Source organism: Haliotis rufescens, unplaced genomic scaffold (genome assembly GCF_023055435.1).
Source record: "Haliotis rufescens isolate VD_foot unplaced genomic scaffold, xgHalRufe1.0.p SCAF_51, whole genome shotgun sequence".
NCBI classification, from domain to species: domain Eukaryota; kingdom Metazoa; phylum Mollusca; class Gastropoda; order Lepetellida; family Haliotidae; genus Haliotis; species Haliotis rufescens.
In genome coordinates, this window is record NW_025964235.1 from 2,760,710 (window position 1) to 2,780,395 (window position 19,686).

The 19,686-nt window shown below is 41.3% G+C and overlaps 1 protein-coding gene across 7 annotated transcripts in view; it reads right to left on the reverse strand.

Annotated features, from left to right (window-relative positions):
- Positions 1-19,686, reverse strand: part of LOC124128355 (SPARC-related modular calcium-binding protein 1-like) — a 120,860-nt gene that overhangs the window by 11,109 nt on the left and 90,065 nt on the right. For 2 of the 7 annotated variants that reach the window (XM_048384865.1, XM_048384864.1), the window contains exons 5-9: positions 10,307-10,411; positions 7,295-7,540; positions 4,516-4,590; positions 1,670-1,765; positions 423-677 (exon numbers count right to left, since the gene is read on the reverse strand). In XM_048384865.1, coding sequence (XP_048240822.1) covers positions 423-677; positions 1,670-1,765; positions 4,516-4,590; positions 7,295-7,540; positions 10,307-10,411 — 777 coding nt within the window. The remainder of the gene's footprint in view (positions 1-422; positions 678-1,669; positions 1,766-4,515; positions 4,591-7,294; positions 7,541-10,306; positions 10,412-19,686) is intronic. The other 5 variants (XM_048384867.1, XM_048384866.1, XM_048384870.1 and 2 more) reach the window with 5 other exon arrangements.

Genomic DNA, 19,686 nt, shown 5'->3' on the forward strand with positions numbered 1-19,686 from the left:
TCCCCTCCACATTCAACCCCCGTTCCCCTGTGCATGTGTGGTAACGCTCCAAAAGGACATCGTAGATTTCATTTAATGGCTCCGCATCCCTGCACCCCTCCATCCCATTACCCATCCTCCGTATCAAATCAACACGTCTCAGGGTGTCGCAATATCTTCTGTTCAACACAGATGTGTCTAAACCCACTTATAGAATATGGACACCACAACAGTTTTGACAGGCGTATGCCACACAGAACACATGTACATCTATACTGCTCAAGGTGACAGCGCTACTCTGGTATCTCCTGCAAAACTGGACCGTGCCACTCGTGTGCATTACTTGGGGTCCAACTCTCGTCTCGTCACCTGTCTGTGTCTCGGATTCTGCCACTCCTACCGCCGCCATCAAATAAACGGAAGCTAGTTCCAGATAAACTCACCCTTCATCCACTCACCCTTCATAGGCCTGTCTTCGCTGATAGAACAGTTGGGTTCCACCGCGTGTGTGGATGTTCCCGGGATGGGCATGCCCGTGGCCTCCTCCACGCACCAGCAGTACTGGGTGGCCTCGTGGCACTGGGCCTTCGTCCACTTCCCGTCCTCCTGACAGCGGGGGATGTAGATGTTGGCATTGGGCTCCTGGCTGTCCTGGGTCAGAGCCGCCTCTCGCTCCTCCACGCAGCTCTTGTTGGTGTCTGTGCATGTAATGGGGGGAGACACGTGGGATGAGAAAAGTCTGCTTAGGGCTATCATCAAATGACTTAAATCTTTGAGGAGAGCAGTCAGGACCTTATGGGTGACATTCTACAGAGTCATGTGTATTAAAACTAAATGTTAAGATCAACACCTTAAGGGTTTGGTTTACAAATGCAACAGACTTAGTCATATAATGATTATCATGGAATTATTATTACAAAGAAATCTGATTTACAAATTACGGATCATTATGAACCAAATGTCAAAAGCCATTCCCAAGTCACTGGATGATTGGTATACGGACCTCACGCTCTCGTTCTGCCGGGTCGTTGCTTTATTTCGAAATGGTCACTTAATAAAGGTATCTTGGGACACACACACGTCCTGATGACAATACGGAGATAAAATTTCCATCTGATTTCTGTCGGGATGTCATGTATTTTAGACTGGGGGTATCCGGTAAAGACCACGTGATGACGCCATGATGTTTGCTGGGACACATCCAAGCTCCGCCATTAAGCAATCGCAGACCCACTACACTGAAACCGGTTCAAGAAACTGAAACTGGCAAGGCTCACCGCACTACACGTAAACCGGTTCAAGAAACTGGAACTCGTAAATATGTTTAATATAGCGTTGGAACAGAATGTCATGCGATCATACATTTCCACTGTTTTCATTTCAAATCTCCTGGTCCTTGTCTCTGAACCGGTTTTTTTAACTATTTGTAGAGATGCTAAGGGAGACAGCAAAGCGTTTAACTAAACTGGGCTAAAAGCAACGACCCGGCTCACCACCTATGTGATACCTTCGCCTTCGCAAGGGCAACGCTAACATCTATACGTTTCAATAGCAACGCTACACCTACATCTTATTACGCAGATTGTACAACATCATCAAAAGCTGACTCGTTCGTGGAGACACAATTGTGAAGATCTTATACAGTTTGCATCATTGGCTTGGGAATGGCGGGATTGATAAAGTGATTTACATGTTCGCTCCGGCCTCTTACGATGCTTTTTCGGCTCGGGTGTGTTGGCGAGGGTAAGAGCCGGGTTCCACACTGGCCGGGACTGGAAGAATGTGTCTGTGCGAGGACAAAGGAAGGTAGAGCACCTGTCAGTTGCGGCTGCACCCGAGGTCAAGGTCACGGTGTATATCGTCACGTGTTTCAACACTAAACGTTAAGTTTCACATTGCCATCTTTAATTTACATAACTTATCTTGAATCAAAGAGGATTAACATGAATGATGATCTGATGGTTAAGAGCCACACTGGCCAACATGTCACCTGACGAGGAGAGGGGGAGGAAGAACGGGGAGGGTCGACAAGCTGGCTACGACAGGGGAAGCAATGGCGCATACAAAAGCAAAGCGGAAGGGTGCCCCATCAAACAGCGTAGACCGTGACGGTCTTACCACGTCGTCGACGGCCACGTGGAGGAAGCAGTGGTTGCCAGGTGACAGATTTCTGTGACGCGACACAGTTGATGTTAGACTATGTGTGGACTGATGTGACGGGACACAGTTGATGTTAGACTATGTGTGAACTGATGTGACGGGACACAGTTGATGTTAGACAATGTGTGAACTGATGTGACGGGACACAGTTGATGTTAGACAATGTGTAGAGTGATGTGACGGGACACAGTTGATGTTAGACTATGTGTGAACTGATGTGACGGGACACAGTTGATGTTAGACAATGTGTGAACTGATGTGACGGGACACAGTTGATGTTAGACTATGTGTAGAGTGATGTGACGGGACACAGTTGATGTTAGACTATGTGTGGACTGATGTGACGGGGCACAGTTGATGTTAGACTATGTGTGAACTGATGTGACGGGACACAGTTGATGTTAGACTATGTGTGAACTGATGTGACGGGACACAGTTGATGTTAGACAATGTGTAGAGTGATGTGACGGGACACAGTTGATGTTAGACAATGTGTGAACTGATGTGACGGGACACAGTTGATGTTAGACAATGTGTGAACTGATGTGACGGGACACAGTTGATGTTGACTATGTGTAGAGTGATGTGACGGGACACAGTTGATGTTAGACTATGTGTGGACTGATGTGACGGGACACAGTTGATGTTAGACTATGTGTAGAGTGATGTGACGGGACACGGTTGATGTTAGACTATGTGTGAACTGATGTGACGGGACACAGTTGATGTTAGACAATGTGTGAACTGATGTGACGGGACACAGTTGATGTTAGACTATGTGTAGAGTGATGTGACGGGACACAGTTGATGTTAGACTATGTGTGGACTGATGTGACGGGGCACAGTTGATGTTAGACTATGTGTGAACTGATGTGACGGGACACAGTTGATGTTAGACTATGTGTGAACTGATGTGACGGGACACAGTTGATGTTAGACAATGTGTAGAGTGATGTGACGGGACACAGTTGATGTTAGACTATGTGTGAACTGATGTGACGGGACACAGTTGATGTTAGACAATGTGTGAACTGATGTGACGGGACACAGTTGATGTTAGACTATGTGTGAACTGATGTGACGGGACACAGTTGATGTTAGACAATGTGTAGAGTGATGTGACGGGACACAGTTGATGTTAGACTATGTGTGAACTGATGTGACGGGGCACAGTTGATGTTAGACTATGTGTGAACTGATGTGACGGGACACAGTTGATGTTAGACAATGTGTAGAGTGATGTGACGGGACACAGTTGATGTTAGACTATGTGTAGAGTGATGTGACGGGACACAGTTGATGTTAGACTATGTGTGGACTGATGTGACGGGACCCAGTTGATGTTAGACTATGTGTGAACTGATGTTACGGGACACAGTTGATGTTAGACTATGTGTGGACTGATGTGACGGGACACAGTTGATGTTAGACAATGTGTGGACTGATGTGACGGGACACAGTTGATGTTAGACAATGTGTGGACTGATGTGACGTGACACAGTTAATGTTAGACTGTGTGGACTGATGTGCAGAGACTGTTGTGACGCGACACAGTTGAGTGAGAGAGAGAGAGAGAGAGGAGGGGAGTGCCGTACATGCTAACGCTTCTTACACTCATACAATGGTGCAGTGTTCATGGTGCAGTGTTCATGGTGCAGTGTTCATGGTGCAGTGTTCATGGTGCACACACCTGCCAGCAGCTACCAAGTGTGCAGGTTACAACAGGGAGCAGACAATACAAGCGGAAGGAGGGTTTGGGCGTGGATTTGGGTGGTCAGAATAAGTTTAATATGGATTTAACTAAATCTCAGTTTCCTTTCTTCCCAGGCATTACACTACTTAATAAAAACGTGGTTCAAAAGGAACAAAAAGACATGGACAGCAGCTACAGTCACGGCGGCGTAGCGAGGCATGTGCGCCTGGCGTCATGGCGGCCATCAAGTTCCGGGTACGCTTGCTGCAGTACACGGGAGGGACAAGTCACAGTTGCGTGTCTTTCCACTCCCTGAGAAATTATACTGATAATGTGGACGTGTTATGTGTTGTTTCATAAGGTCAGCAAATTACCGACAACACTGTATACAGCAGGCATGTCAGAGCTACTGATGGGTGTTAGAGGGAGCGCGCCATGTTAGTTGTGACGGCTTATGGAGGAGTATATCAAACAATTCGTGGCCACCACGGAAGTGAGACACGTGCATTCCGTGCAAAGGAGGCATTCAAACAAACACATTAACACGACGTTGTAAGACATGAAACCATATTAAGAACATAATGAGAGGCTAGTAGGTCATGCTAACACAGGGTACAACGATATGCCGGAAGTCGGCACAGCGCACTGCATGCCGGGAAAAATAAAAAGTAAAAGACCTATACCTTGTTTCTTCTGTGCAACCGAAGGCTCCGTGGTTCGCCCATCTGAGTTCAGAGATATGAACAATCGAAAAGAGTCTATAAACAGGAGGTACCCCACTCTGTTCATGCATGAGTCTTTGTATTGCACTTGCCCGGTGTTCGGGTGGTGTTAGTGTTAGAGGGGAGGCCAGCACAGTCCGGTGGGGAACACAATAGTCAGGTTACAGGGACTTCTGAGTAACTAGAGGGGCTTCCTCGAAATGTTTTCAAAAAATCTTAAAATTGTGTTGATACGTAGCTTCCATTATGCTGATTCCACTGCTTCCACAATATTGCGGAGAGGAGCGTACTTTACATTAGTACATTATAACTTACAGTTTGGCACTTTGAGATATCGAAAGTGAAGTGGCTTTACATGTAATGGGTGAAGGTTTTTAGAATCAAACGGGCGTGTGTTGAAGGACACCAGACTGTACAGAGCCTAGCGCTGACAGAAGAACAGATACATGGCAGAGAAGAGCAGACACCGTAACCATGGCAACATAATTATAATATTCACATATTCATGGCAATAACATAGAAAAACAACTACATGAAAACGCGAACAACCCCACTTCCGCTCCGAGCCTAGTTTCGTACTGGCTGTCACCAGATACGCAGTGACAGAAGAACTACTAAAACATAGCAGTCTAGGCCAGTTTCAGCACAGATTGCGACATAACTGATAGACCCCTCGGGGCTTCCTCTGAACAAGCCTACATTTTATTATCAGTTTTACTCTATTTTAGTTGTCAAATAAACATTATGTTCAGATAACGCTGGCCATCCCAGACACGCTGATTACTCCTGACTGATAAGATAGTTCCATGTAAAGAACAAACTGCGTAAAACATAGCTGCTATTATAATTTTGATATTTGGCTATGTTCCAATGATGCGCACATGCTGTTTAATTAAATCCCCGTGAGACTAAACCTATTTTTGCACGTTCGTTTTACTTCATGGTCAACGCATAAAACATATACTGTACTTTCGTCTTTTGAAATTTTTGAGGTAATTGAATCTCTTGATTAAGTGACAGGTCAATGTTAATTGCTTCCGAAAGAGAGGAATATTCTGAATCATTTGTTTCTCTATTACCAGACAAGGTTGCATGTTCTTAATTCACCAACAGCAAATACGAGAGGAAGTAAAGGCGAAAACGAAAATCTGAAATCAAATCGTTCACCTGCAAGTACCTTGTCGCTTGACAAACTCACTGGATGTCTCTAGTTGCGATGAGATCGTTTGTACAAGAATTCCTGGTTATCTGACATTACATGGAGCCGACATCACAAGCTGGTGTACAGAGATGTGTACAGAGATGTGTACAGAGATGTGTACAGAGATGTGTACAGAGAGGCGGAAAAACCAAACCGAAAGCGGAAGTAGTTAAGGCGACAATGTCAGTATTGCGATGACAGGACGCCAGATGTCGCTCCACCACCACCAGCCTGCACAACACCAGAGGAAGTGATGCTGGAGCGAATACCGCCAGTCTTGGTGTCACGTGACTGAAGACGTAACCCGTTTGTTTCTTTGGTGTCTAAGTACTTGTAGCTCTACAGGTTCTTGCTATGGTATTAAAAGTGGATTTACATCTACAGGTTCTTGCTATGCTAATAATTATAACGTAAATGATGCTGAAGTATGTGTAATATTAGCAGACGCACATGACAAGAACTCCCGGCGTCTGTTGCCAGGGAATAGTTGGACAAGCCTACATACACACTCTGCAGAGTGATGGAAGCACACACGGGACAAGGAACATGCAGGACAATGTGTGTCACACGCAACTTGGAATCTCATTTATTGCTGTCGATATTTTGTGAAGAAATAAAGCATACATCGAAAGAAATATCACATTTTCACGTCTTCAAAATCACCGCGTTTCTAACATCCCTCCTCTCAAATCAAAGGAATCAATACTTTCAGAAGCGCTCTCCGCCTTCAGCCATTTCTAATAATGCAAATGTTCATATTCTACCCGAAGCTGTGATAGGTCATGTCCGCTGTCAACAGATTATCCAGTTGGGCAACTTGCAGCCTGGGACGTACTCACAGTGGCATTGTTTCTTACGCGTTGTTAATTTCAACTTCAGGACACAAACACCGATATTTCTTTGTTGTCGTGACCAAGAGGAAGCGACTTTTCCGCCGATGATCGCGATTAGTCAATCCGAGTACATAGGGCTCGATTCCAAATGGCGAATGCTACATCTTGTCGTTTGTACATACACGAGTGATGCTCGCAATGTTAATGTTTCAGCTGTACACGGCAAGGAGGGAGTACAGAAAGATGCGGGGGGGGGGGGGGGGGGGGGGGGGGGAATGGGTGGTGGTGGTGGGGGATGTGTTAGTACCTCAGCAGAAGCAGGAAGTGAAAGGAGAACCTTTCGGCATATACCGGCGGAGATGGGATGGGGATGGGCTCAGGGGTCGGGGTCGAGGGATGAGGGGTAGATGTGGTGGGGTCGGGATTGGTGATGTTAGTACCTCACTGCAGGACCAGAGAAACAAACGGGGTAGGATGCACGTTACCCACGTGCGGACAGGCGCAATGAATGCTGGGAGTCCACACCAGAGCAACATGCATTACATATTTAAACAACATATGACCGTTAACAAACGTTTACGTTTATACGTTTCCATAGTTTGAGTGGCTTTCAATGGAAAATAATAAGTTATTATATTCATGACAGAGATTTAAATATTTGAGGCAATGCTTGAAAGTGCAGGAGCCTTGGTACAGGTGTACTTACATTTGATGTCGATCCCCAGACACAACGTCCACTCTGACATCTCTATGTGGCGGTCGGGGTTGGAATCACAATTGTTCAAAAATGTCTTGGCACAAGCTTTGGGTTTGATAAGTTTTTTCACCATGCGAACGAAAGAGCGTATTTCTTTAAATTTGAGCCGCTTGTCGTTATCTTTGTCCAGCTGTGCAAACTTCCACTCCACCGTCTTCTTCTCCCGCTCAACCTGGCTCTCACTCGCCGAGGGGCCTGTGGAACACAACCCTGCTGTCAAGGCATCCCCACCGTGCACCCAGTCCAACCATCCAATCTTACCATTCAATCTCTCCATCCAATCTCACCATCCACTCTCACATCCCATCTCAACATCCAATCCCACCATCAGATCTCACCATCCCATCTCAACATCCAATCTCACCTTCCAATCTCAACATCCAATCCCACCATCCAAGCTCAACCAATCTTACCATCCAATCTCACCATCCCATCTCACCATCCAAGCTCACCATCCAATCTCAACATCCAATCCCACCATCCAAGCTCACCATCCAATCTTACCATCCAAGCTCACCATCCAATCTCAACATCCAATCTTACCATCCCATCTCACCATCCAATCTCACCATCCCATCTCAACATCCAATCTCACCATCCAGTCTTACCATCAAATGTCAGATCCCATCTCAACATGCAATCTCACCATCCAATCTCACCATCCAATCTTACCATCCAATCTCAACATCCAATCCCAGCATCCAATCTTACCATCTAATCTTACCATCCAATCTTACCATCCAATCTTACCATCCAATCTCAACATCCAATCTCACCATCCAATCTTACCATCCAATCTCAACATCCAATCTCACCATCCAATCTTACCATCCAATCTCAACATCCAAGCTCACCATCCAATCTTACCATCCAAGCTCACCATCCAAGCTCACCATCCAATCTCAACATCCAATCCAAGCATCCAATATTACCATCTAATCTTACCATCCAATCTTACCATCAAATCCCACCATCCAATCTCAACATCTAATCTCACCATCCAATCTCACCATCCAATCTCACCATACAATCTTACCATCCAATCTCAACATCCAATCCCACCATCCAATCTTACCATCCAATCTCAACATCCAAGCTCACCATCCAATCTCACCAACCAATCTCACCATCCAATCTTACCATCCAATCTCAACATCCAATCTCACCATCCAAGTTCACCATCCAATCTCACCATCCCATCTCACCATCCAATCTTACCATCCAATCTCACCATCCAAGCTCACCATCCAATCTTACCATCCCATCTCAACATCTCATCCCACCATCCAATCTTACCATCCCATCTCAACATGCAATCTCACCTTCCAATCTCACCATCCCATCTTACTATCCAATCTAACCATCCCATCTCAATATCCAATCTCACCATCCAATCCCACCATCCAATCTCAACATCCAATCTCACCATCCAATCTTACCATCAAATCTCACCATCCCATCTCAATATCCAATCTTACCATCCGATTTCACCATCCAATCTCACCATCCCATCTCAACATCCAATCTCACCATCCAATCTCACCGTCCAATCTCACCGTCCAATCTCACCATCCCTTCTCAACATCCAATCTCAACATCCAATCTCAACATCCAATCTCACCATCCAATCTTACCATCAAATCTCACCATCCCATCTCAATATCCAATCTTAACATCCGATTTCACCATCCAATCTCACCATCCCATCTCAACATCCAATCTCACCATCCAATCTCACCGTCCAATCTCACCGTCCAATCTCACCATCCCTTCTCAACATCCAATCTCAACATCCAATCTCACCATCAAATCCCATCATCCAATCTCACTATCAAATCCCACCATCCAATCTGACCACTAAATCACACCATCAAACCTCACATTGTATGTGCGATGGCACACCAGAACCATTTTAGCGCCTTATATATGTAAACCCGTGGAAATCCGGGCTAGAATAGGTCTTCAGCAACCCATGCTTGCCGTAAAAGGTGACTATGCTTGTCGTAAGAGGCGACAAACGGGATCGGCTGGTCAAACTGGCTGACTTGGTTGTTGCATGTCATCGTATCCCATTTGCGTGAATTCACTGGATTGTCTGGTCCAGACTCGATTATTTACAGACCGCCGTCATATAGGTGGAATATTGCTGAGGGCGGCGTTACGAACAAAGAAAGAAAGTAAATGCACGCACACGCACACGCACACACACACACACACACGCACACACAATACGCACACACAATACGCACACACACACACCACGCACATTGTTATCAACAGAGTTACAGTTGCCACACTAAATTGTACTTTAAAAAACAATTCATTCCAGCAATATTTTACGCATAACGAAAATGCATAGCATGTGCTGTTGTACATCGTTCACATCATATTATATGATTTATTGCAATATATGTTCTGTTACATCATGATGGGGTGTGGTTTTATACCAGATATATACTTAAACATTATAGTATGTTCATCAGTCTTTGCCACTTTGTGTTGAAATTGGGAATGTTATTATTCTTTATTGCTCTATATTTTTTAATCCTGAATCTATCCTTCAAGATGTTTGTAAATGGCCCAAGAAATGAAATTTGTGCTTTAATGCTAGATATTTAGATATATCTCTTTGCCGCCAGGATTATATGATTAATCATCGTATGTTTTGGTTAAATTCCATACAATATGTGAGAACTTGTGAAAAGAAACTTATTTTCTCACAGACTCATTTAGGAGTGTGTTCAGGTCAGTTCGTGTGTACATGGGGACAGTAGATAACTAAATGGTTTTTGTTACAGAAACTACAGATGTCATCGTCTGTGAGTTTAATCTGAAACAGTGGTGACTTTGTGAAAATAATAGGGTGAATAAATCTTTATTGAAAGTCTATCAATTTTGTATCTTTTGTACAATTTCTAGATTGCATAAAAATATATTTCCAGTTGTTTTAGTTGTACTTACTGGGAGTCGGGGGTGTCTGGTCGGAACTCTTGACTCGGTTATGCTCCTGTGTGAACTCCCCCACCAGGGCAGTGTTAAACTTGAGCCGATCCCCCGGCGTGCACGCTGAGGATACAAAATACATGACCCCTCAAAAGAAACGCGAATATCATACATGTTGGTTAATATGTGAAGACTTATTCATATTCAAGAGATATTAGATTGGTTCGGTGCACAAACGATCATACTGGTATGTTGTGTGAACCGATGCTCATGAACGCATCACATGTGACGTCATAGGCCCATGACACGAGATGCACCATTCATCTCGCGCAGGATTAGCGGGTAAGGTTTGGAAATCACGTGCAGCATATCGTGATCAGAATAAAGACACTCTGTGGTAACACTTGACTGATTGTTAGTTTTGTCATTAATAGGTACACATGTGCAACATCCCTTCTTAACGTAGGTACTTCTCTATATGTGTCTATGGTTCGCGTTTCTTTTGGCAGTGAGTATAGATGCATGTCTACATGAATCCTTCGCAATGACCTATGGGAACGTGTCACCCTTTCATATAAGTGTATCCCTACGTGCATATAATAAGCGTTCTCAATTGTATCTAGTAGTATAGGTAATGGTGATTCTGGCTCACTTCCACTGGAGCCAGATTTATACCCAAATACCTTTACTACAAAGGTAATTTTTTATGCAAAAACCGCGATGCGAACAAACGATCGTCATGCGTCGTATTAAAAGAAACATCAATATTAATTAATAATGGATAAAATTTACTATAGCCTGCAAGGATATTGGAAAGGTATAGGAGCAATACAAAAACTAGCCACTGCGGCTAAGGTATCTAAAGATGTGGCCAAGGATTGGTTAAAGAAACAAGCAATGTGGCAAATATACTTACCGGCACCGCATTATATACCGAGGAAGAAGTTTGATATTTTAACAACGAATGAAGTTCATCAGGCTGACCTCTTGTTTCTTCCTCATGATAAGGTAAGACGCAAAACATATAAATACTCTTTAACCATAGTGCATGTGGCTGGCGGCACAAAGAGGCTGAGCCATTAACCTCAAAAGATTCAACAAAAGTAGCTAATGCTCTGAGCCGCATATATAAACATGGACCATTAATATGGCCTAAGTTGTTTCAAGTCGACCATGGTCGCGATTTTATGGGATCAGTGACTAAACTATTAACAAAGCATGACGTCACAATAAGGCGTGGTGAAAAAGAAGCCCACCATAGTCAAGCTATTGTTGAAAGATTTAACCAGACATTAGCGGAATGTTTGTTTGGATATCAGTATGGGTTTGAAATGAAATCGGATCGATTAAGATCAATCGAATGGGTGACACGATTATCAGCTGTTGTATCAGCACTGAATAATGAAGTAATGAGATTAATCGGGAAGAAACCATTCGATGCGAGTCAAATATAATCTGTGACTTCCGAATCTTCAGTACCGAGGAGAGGCAAAGAACAAAAACTTCAGGATAGAGTAAACGTGAGATATTTATACCAACCTAGTGAACCCCAAGGAGGCCTTCGTCGTGCAACCAATCTCATTTGGTCTCTTAAGATATATAACATCGGTTGGTTATGAAAGAAGGAGAGCCTATTCTTAAATATCTTAATGATCGACCGGGAAGGTGATTTGTATGAGAAGAGTTGCTCATAGTTCCCAGCGATACAGTATTACCGCTGTAACCATAAGCATAGGTAGTTACACCATCCTTATCAATCCATCTCTTTGTATTGAAGGGGGATAATGATGTCTTGTTCATTTTTAATCCATATATCCTGTGATTGACACTTTTTAAAGTGTTCATCTCGTGTTTGAATGTGCTACCACTGAATAATGCTTGTTTATACTGTTTGTGTTTGATAAGCTTTTTTACCACATACTTATCAATGCCTTTAGCTTTTCTTATCCCCCCATTATCAGCCTTCTTTACAGAATACATCTTAGGTCTTAATCCAACATACTCTGCAATAGGAGTTCCAGCACATTCATCCTTCATCTTACCTAATACCTTTTTATTTACTACGCTGTGCAATGGATTATCTTTGGGGTTATCGCTCTTATCATACATTTTTCACTGTTTTTTCTGCCATATCTTTATACACATCCTCGGTTTGTATTTCCATCAACAAAGAATCAGTATTGGTATATAGCACCTAGCATCTATAGCCGCATTGCTTCTTAAGTTCGTTGTAATAAAAGTCATACATAAGTGTTTTGACAAGTCAAGAATACTCATACCAACGTACACCGTTCTGGTGAATTTTATATTACTCCTCTGCATATCTAGTGCCGCTAAGTCGTTATCAAATATCTAATTTCTATTATAAGCAGGACCGGCTATAAGTTTCCTGAGTCTTTCTTCCTCATTAGATCTGACCGATTTAACATCAACCCGCTTCCTTAGATTCTCCATAGTTTTACCAAATACTGAGTTATTCATGAGCTTAAAAAAGTTCTTTTCAAAATGGCTGGTAGCCATCCATCCTGTTCAGCCTTATATAGGGCTTCATCCAAGGGCTTTGATCAAACTTAAGTACTCTGTGTATTTTCTTTATTTTCTTGCTGAGTGATAGATCTAACTGGAGATTTCTATAGTGAACTATTATATATTTTGTCTTATCCATCAAATTTGGTACGAGTTTTTCTAGGTTAGCTTACCTAGTATTGACCATCAAGGAGTGTTGATGTTCTGACATCCAATCTTTATTAACCATTAATCTTTCGGGAGCTAGCGGATAACTGTTATGGTCTTTGTGTAACTCTGTTTGATATTCTAAGTCAACTTCTAGTATGTACCCTTTATCGGAATCTGTGGACATATCATACACATCAACCCTCTCAAAACCACCCGTGGGTAAAGGTTGGCTCATAGCCCATCCGTACAAATTGTTGGCGCTGAGATATAATATGTGCCTATCAGGTATACTCGAATCATATCCTTCCACTAATTCATTATTGGCCTTCGAATACCTTTTCACCGTCATCGATATACCACCTCCTTATCCTTTCTCAACAAACAAGTGCATGTCATAATCTGTGAATAATTTTAGTTCTGCACCAGTCTTCTTCAACAATGCATCCCATGAGAGTCTGGGACTGGAATAGTACCATGCTGGATCAAACCGTATTGTTTTAAACATGTCTTTCTAAATATTTCAAACCTATTGGCAAGGAACAGTACATCGTTTTTTAAGTACAGATTGGGATAATTGCCTAAATTCTTACAAACTAGTTTATTCCACACCGTCAGAGTGTGTTCATAATTGGCATAGGTTATTTTAGATTCTGTTAAGTTACTATAGAATGATTCAATGGGTAGCATATATTTGTAAGGATATACACTGTTTCTCAGAAACAAATGCCATGTTAACCTATCAGTATATTGATTTGTTATTGCAAGTCATCGGGATTGTTCGGATAAGCAGAATTGTCAGGGAAGATAACAAAAACTGTGCGGAGTCAATCAATCTAAGTCCTGTACTTTGTTTTGTTCTCGCTTTCCCATCCTTTTCCGTATAATGCATAGTTTTAGTCAACGAGAATGATATATACCTTTCCATATTATTAGGAATGCACAGTGAACCGCCATCAGTCTTTGAGATAGCTTGCATGATGAGATGAGAATCATATCCTTTGAGGTTATGAAACACAACAGGAATGGGTATTGTTTGAGAATTCCTTTTTAGCTTCAAGTTACACTCGATATGCATGGCTCCCCTGTAATTACCCATGACGTGGCAATGATCTCTTACAGAATCCCCATTCAGGGGTTTATTACAAACATGACAACTTGTTGATTTTAATAGGCCCTCCAATCATCCCTCGTCATACACATGGGTTTCTTACGGGATAAATTTTCCCTTATTATTCTCTCTTCATTTTGTAGATATTCTAGGAACTTTCCCACTGCATCGGGACCTCTGTAAATCACGAGCGCATTTGTTTTCCCATCATACCTTACAACTATATATCCAAACCCACAAGGAGTATGTTCTTGAGTTTTGTTTTTAAAACTACATTCAGTACTGTGTTTGGTATTTTCTATCGGTTTGATAAGTGCTTCGAGGTCAGCGTAAATTATGTATGGTACTGGCATTTGGTTACAATAATGCTTAAATTTTAATATATATTTACCCTGTTTAGGCATATCGATCCTGATAGCAGTCTGCCCAACACCTCTGCAGTCTTCATTATGCACTTCGAAAAGATCTTGTCTGCTGTACCCATGCAGACATCTTTCGAAGAAATATTTCTTTCCCTCATGATTTGTTTTATTGCATAATAGCCTGCTTAAACTCTTTATCCATGTATAATGATATTTCCCATCTTTTTCGATCAGAAATGAATTGATTCTGGGAATATGTTCTGGGGCAGAGCTTATCCTGTGTACAAGCTAAATTATTTTGCTTTTCTGCCTTATCAGTTTTTGAGATTGGTGTATCTTCGTCCATCAAGGTTGAGACCAACGTCTTTGGGATAGCTCAAAGGCCTATCCGGATTTTTGTTTTCGGGAAACTGAGCAGATATTATCATCATTCTGAAACAGTCATCGCCTTTATTTTTTATATAAATTATGGCTTTTTTCTTCTTATAATACGAGGGTAAATCTATATAAGATCCACCTTTCAAAGGCATGCAATTTGCTATATCTAAATATAAAGTATCGATTCTATCCACAACCCAACCCAAACCTCTATTAGTACATCGTTCTTAAGTTTCTTGTATCCGCTGAATTGATGCATATAATGATCCGCTTATAGACTTAGATTGGGTTATAACTTCTTGGTTGCCTCTGAAATAAGGTTCAGTATATTCAGCACTATCGTCTGCGTTATTTTTACTCAATGACATTTCAACCGTTAGATGATTTAAATAGTATAAAATACCAGCTAACTCGTAATTGATTTTGCTCGATACGATGGGTTTAACATCATTAAATCCATGTTGGAATTAATATCCATCTTCTAAACTCTTAGATACTTACCAACGCTGACTGTGGGTACGAATCTTAACTCAACGGGTTCAACAACTGGTTCAATAACGGGTTGATTATTATCAACAACAACATTCAGTAGATCAATCAATTCAGCTTTTCTCATTCGAGAATAACCTCTCAGCCTTCTTTTTTTTTCACTAGAGCTTTGAGTTCTCTGACAGTCTGGAGTTTGTATTCCAAACCGAGTAAGGTAAACAATTCAGCTTTTCTCATTCGAGAATAACCACGTAGACCACGTTGTTTTGCCAAAGCCTTCAACTCTGACAAAAACCATTGTGATGTAATGGTATATGTAAAATGAGTCAAATGTCTAAATGGTTAGTTTTTCATATATGTAAAAACGTATTCTCCCAAACCTATTCCTCTTGTTGATGTAATCCCTCTTCCTAGTGTAAATAATCTGGTTCCTGATCTTATCATCGCCGTGTTTCTTGCATAAACAGTAACGACCTTTGACCCCTATCCTGCATACAGATCATGTATAGTTGTTTCCCTGTCTAATGTAATAAGCATGAATTCCACAGTATAGACCAACACCGCCTGCCACAAATTAGGGGTTTCCCCATGAGTGTAAATCTGGTTCATGGTTGTTATACAGCTATCATATCATTTGTCTAAATGCAAATCAGCCGAGTCTCTTGCCAACTCATAGCTGATAGACTCAGGGCTATTAATGCTGCCAAGTGTGTTGCCAGGTCATAGCTGATAAGACTAAGCTGCAGCATTAACAATAGCTCCTGAACTGTGTTTATAAATATTAAAATGTTTAATAACTTCATTATGTCTTCTGGGATAAGCCCTTGTTTGATTAGCATATCTTTAGTAGTCATAGCTAGGCCTACATCTAGGACCACCATACCGATATCATAACTATTAAAATCTAGCTTGGGAGGTGTGGCTTTTGTAATAATTTTACCTATACGTGCATTTCCAATAGCTATTCCGCTTACCACAGCTGAATGATATGCTGCATTTACTAACATTTTATCAGCTGTAACTGTAGTCATGCTTTTATAACATTACATGAGGGCTTAACTCTAATAGAACCTCATCTAATTGTGTTTTCTCTTCTCCAATCTTAAAAAACCTCAACCATACCACTGCTATAACACCTATCACATAGGGAGCCCAAGTTTTAATCGGGTGTGCACTATGTTCAGTGTGTATTAGTTTCGCCTTCCTGGCTAGCGCTCCCCTTTTACCGGCTGCGACTTTTCGACGATTCTTAGTCACTCTCACTTGTGGTGTTTCTGCATTCACTTGTGATTGTGCAATCAGCATTTCCTCGTTCACTTGTGGTGTTTCTGCAATCACTCGTGGCGTTTCCACCTCCATTATTATTAAGTGGGCACATATGTTTAAACTGACAATCCTTGGCCATTATTAAAGCGCTGGTAAGCGGCGCCAAGAACATTCTGTACCAATGGTAAAACTCACAGCTTACTACGCTTGAAGCGTGATCGATGAATGGGTCTTTCTCAAGAGATTCGTATAAATACATGTGCTTTTTTGGCGGGATAGGAAGAAATGCACTGGCTACAGGTGTGTATATTTGTACCATAGCCGAACCTATTGCTTTAGTCATGGTAGCTCCCAGTCTAGACTCGTACAGTTATTTAATTTCTCCGTAGGTCATGTTATCATTTTTTTCAGTGGTATAATTTTCCCCCAAGTATTGGGAACATTTTCCACCAGCTACCAAAGCTGCGAGTGTTTCACTATGTTGATCTGTAACTACTGGTACTGGCTCATCTTTGAGCAGTTGCCAGAAAAGTTCATCACATTACATTTTTTACTGTAATACCCTTGCCGATATTTAAGTCTAACATAATGAAATATGGCATAGCCAATACAGCCCGAAATAAAAAAACTGTTGCAAAAGAAAGAGTATTTCAAACCACATTATGACACAATCACTGTTCAATTTACCGCATTTTGCTATATTTTGCTTATGTTGCTATATTTTTGCTATATCTTGCTAATCAGATGCTATATTTTGCTAATCAACTGCTATATTTTGCTAATCAGTTGCTATATTTTGCTAATCAGTTGCTATATTTTGCTAAGCAGTTGCTATATTTTGCTATATTTTTACTATATTTTGCTAAGCAGTTGCTATATTTTGCTATATCTTTGCTATATTTTGCTACATGTTTGCTATATTTTGCTAATCAGTTGCTATAATTTGCTGATTTTATCTTGCTCGAGCTTGGTAGAAATAACATTTTCACGTAGACATTCCTCAAATGAATCTTGGTCTTTGTAATGAAACAGGGCAACTCATTTGGTCTGCTCTTTGAGATCTTTCAGGACTGAGTTGTATTTTTTAGTGAGGACCCAAACGCTCTGCTCCATATGTCATCCAGGGAATGTTAAATATGAAAGCATATCTTTCTTTTTGGTAAGTTCTTTACTCGCACTGCAGTCATCTATTATGAAAAGAGTTGATTCTCCTTTGTATTTTTCATGACATACTCGTAAACAGTCTTGTAAACAATTGCCCAGATCAACTTTGTGCACCCTGTGATCATTCATTACCCAGTCTCTCGATAGGTATGTTTTATTAAAGTTTATAGTTGGGCACGGAATAATAATATGGGTGAAAACATTGTGATAATGACTTTGTAAAATATCTTGAATAAAAGCTGTTTTTCTGCAACCCGTTTGCCTGCAGATGATAGCTCAGTGTGATTCTTTAGGTAAAAGATTATTAATAGATCGCTTGCACGAACGTTCCATTCTGTTTATTAAGTTGCACGTCCATAATCACGAACAAATATATGTTTAATTTACCAGCCGTTTCGGCGACCTTCATTATCTGTATAGTTACACCCTCACTAGCGTTTTCTATTTTCCGCCCACTACTGTGTAGTTGGTCATCATCTATGGTTCACTTGTCGAGTCATAGCGCATACTTCCTGATAAGGAATTCAGCCAGCGATACATTCCTGAGAGACAGATCTTTTGCAACTGCGTTAAATTCTGGGCTTTGTTTTATAAAGGGAGTTTTATAATGTCATCCCACTGTTGATATGCTCGCATGCCTTGACAATATAGTTGATTAGGCATGCCTTTGATAATCAATTCTACTTTTGTAAACTTGGGATTATAGAACGCCTCAGTATCTCTGTGCCATGGTTCAGAAGTGTCCTCGAACAACATTAACATACCCTTCAACGATCTAGCGGGTAGGTTTAGATTGATATTCCACGTCATATCTCTTTTGTTCCTGGAAATCTTTCAGTGTTGTAGCACGCAATCATACAAAATGGCTAAACTTCCATTTTACTGGTTAATAATTTGTCTGGCTAATTCAGGATCTATTATCATATCATACACCAATGAGATATTGTCAATGGATTAGCTACCCAAATCACCTTCAGCAAATTTGATTACTCTGCTGTAGTCATTAAAAGTACTCTAACCTACGCCTAGGCATCCTTGATAGAAGGGCATGTGACTATCTAGTAAGTCGAGCAGAATATAAATCGACTACCCAATGCAAGAGCAACAGCCTTATCTTCTATGATGGTATTATCACCACTATTAGCACCCACACGCAGTCTCATTGTATACCGATTAGTGCTTGTGTCAATACCTTGATTCTCTCAGTTTTCGGATCTTTCGTTGTTCTCCAGAGATCCATGCAACAGAAATATAAATCACTGTCGTCAATACTCAAGACCTTATTACCGCTAATTTTAATTGTGATTTTCTTTTGCACGACCTGTATTCTGAACAAGCTCCCTGGCAGGGTCAGCAGAATTCAAATTAATTGTAAATGATAGTCATCCAGTCCCTGGAACTAACACATCGTGAGTGCATAGATTAGGGCAGCTAACCAGAAGTATCTGATTCTGATCAATGGTACTCGGGTTATTAGTTGCAGGTATTGCTTTGACTCCTAATGGGTCCTGAAGTCTACGCTGTGGATTTAACCATATTGCGAAGACATTGTTTATATTGAAATTTTGTAACCTTATGTTTAATATAAATAAGGAGGAAATTAATCTAGATAACCTAAATGATACTAGTACAGTCGAAGGGGGTACTGATGAAACCAGCTTTATGAATCTTAATGAGGAACTTACGCAATCAACCGTTAATGATTATTACGATGTCTTAAATTTAAAAAAAAAAATATGTTACTCCAATTGGTCGTGACTATTCCATATTTACAATATATAGTAAAGGAATATTGTGACTGCGTGGCTCTCCGGATATTAATGTTATGCATTCTCATACTCGTAAACCCCTATCCTTTTCTACAATAGCCAGACGTCGTGGGGGCATCAACATTATTCGTAATGAGTTAGGTCTTGTAGACTACGACAACTCACAAGCAAAACTTTCTGCAAAGA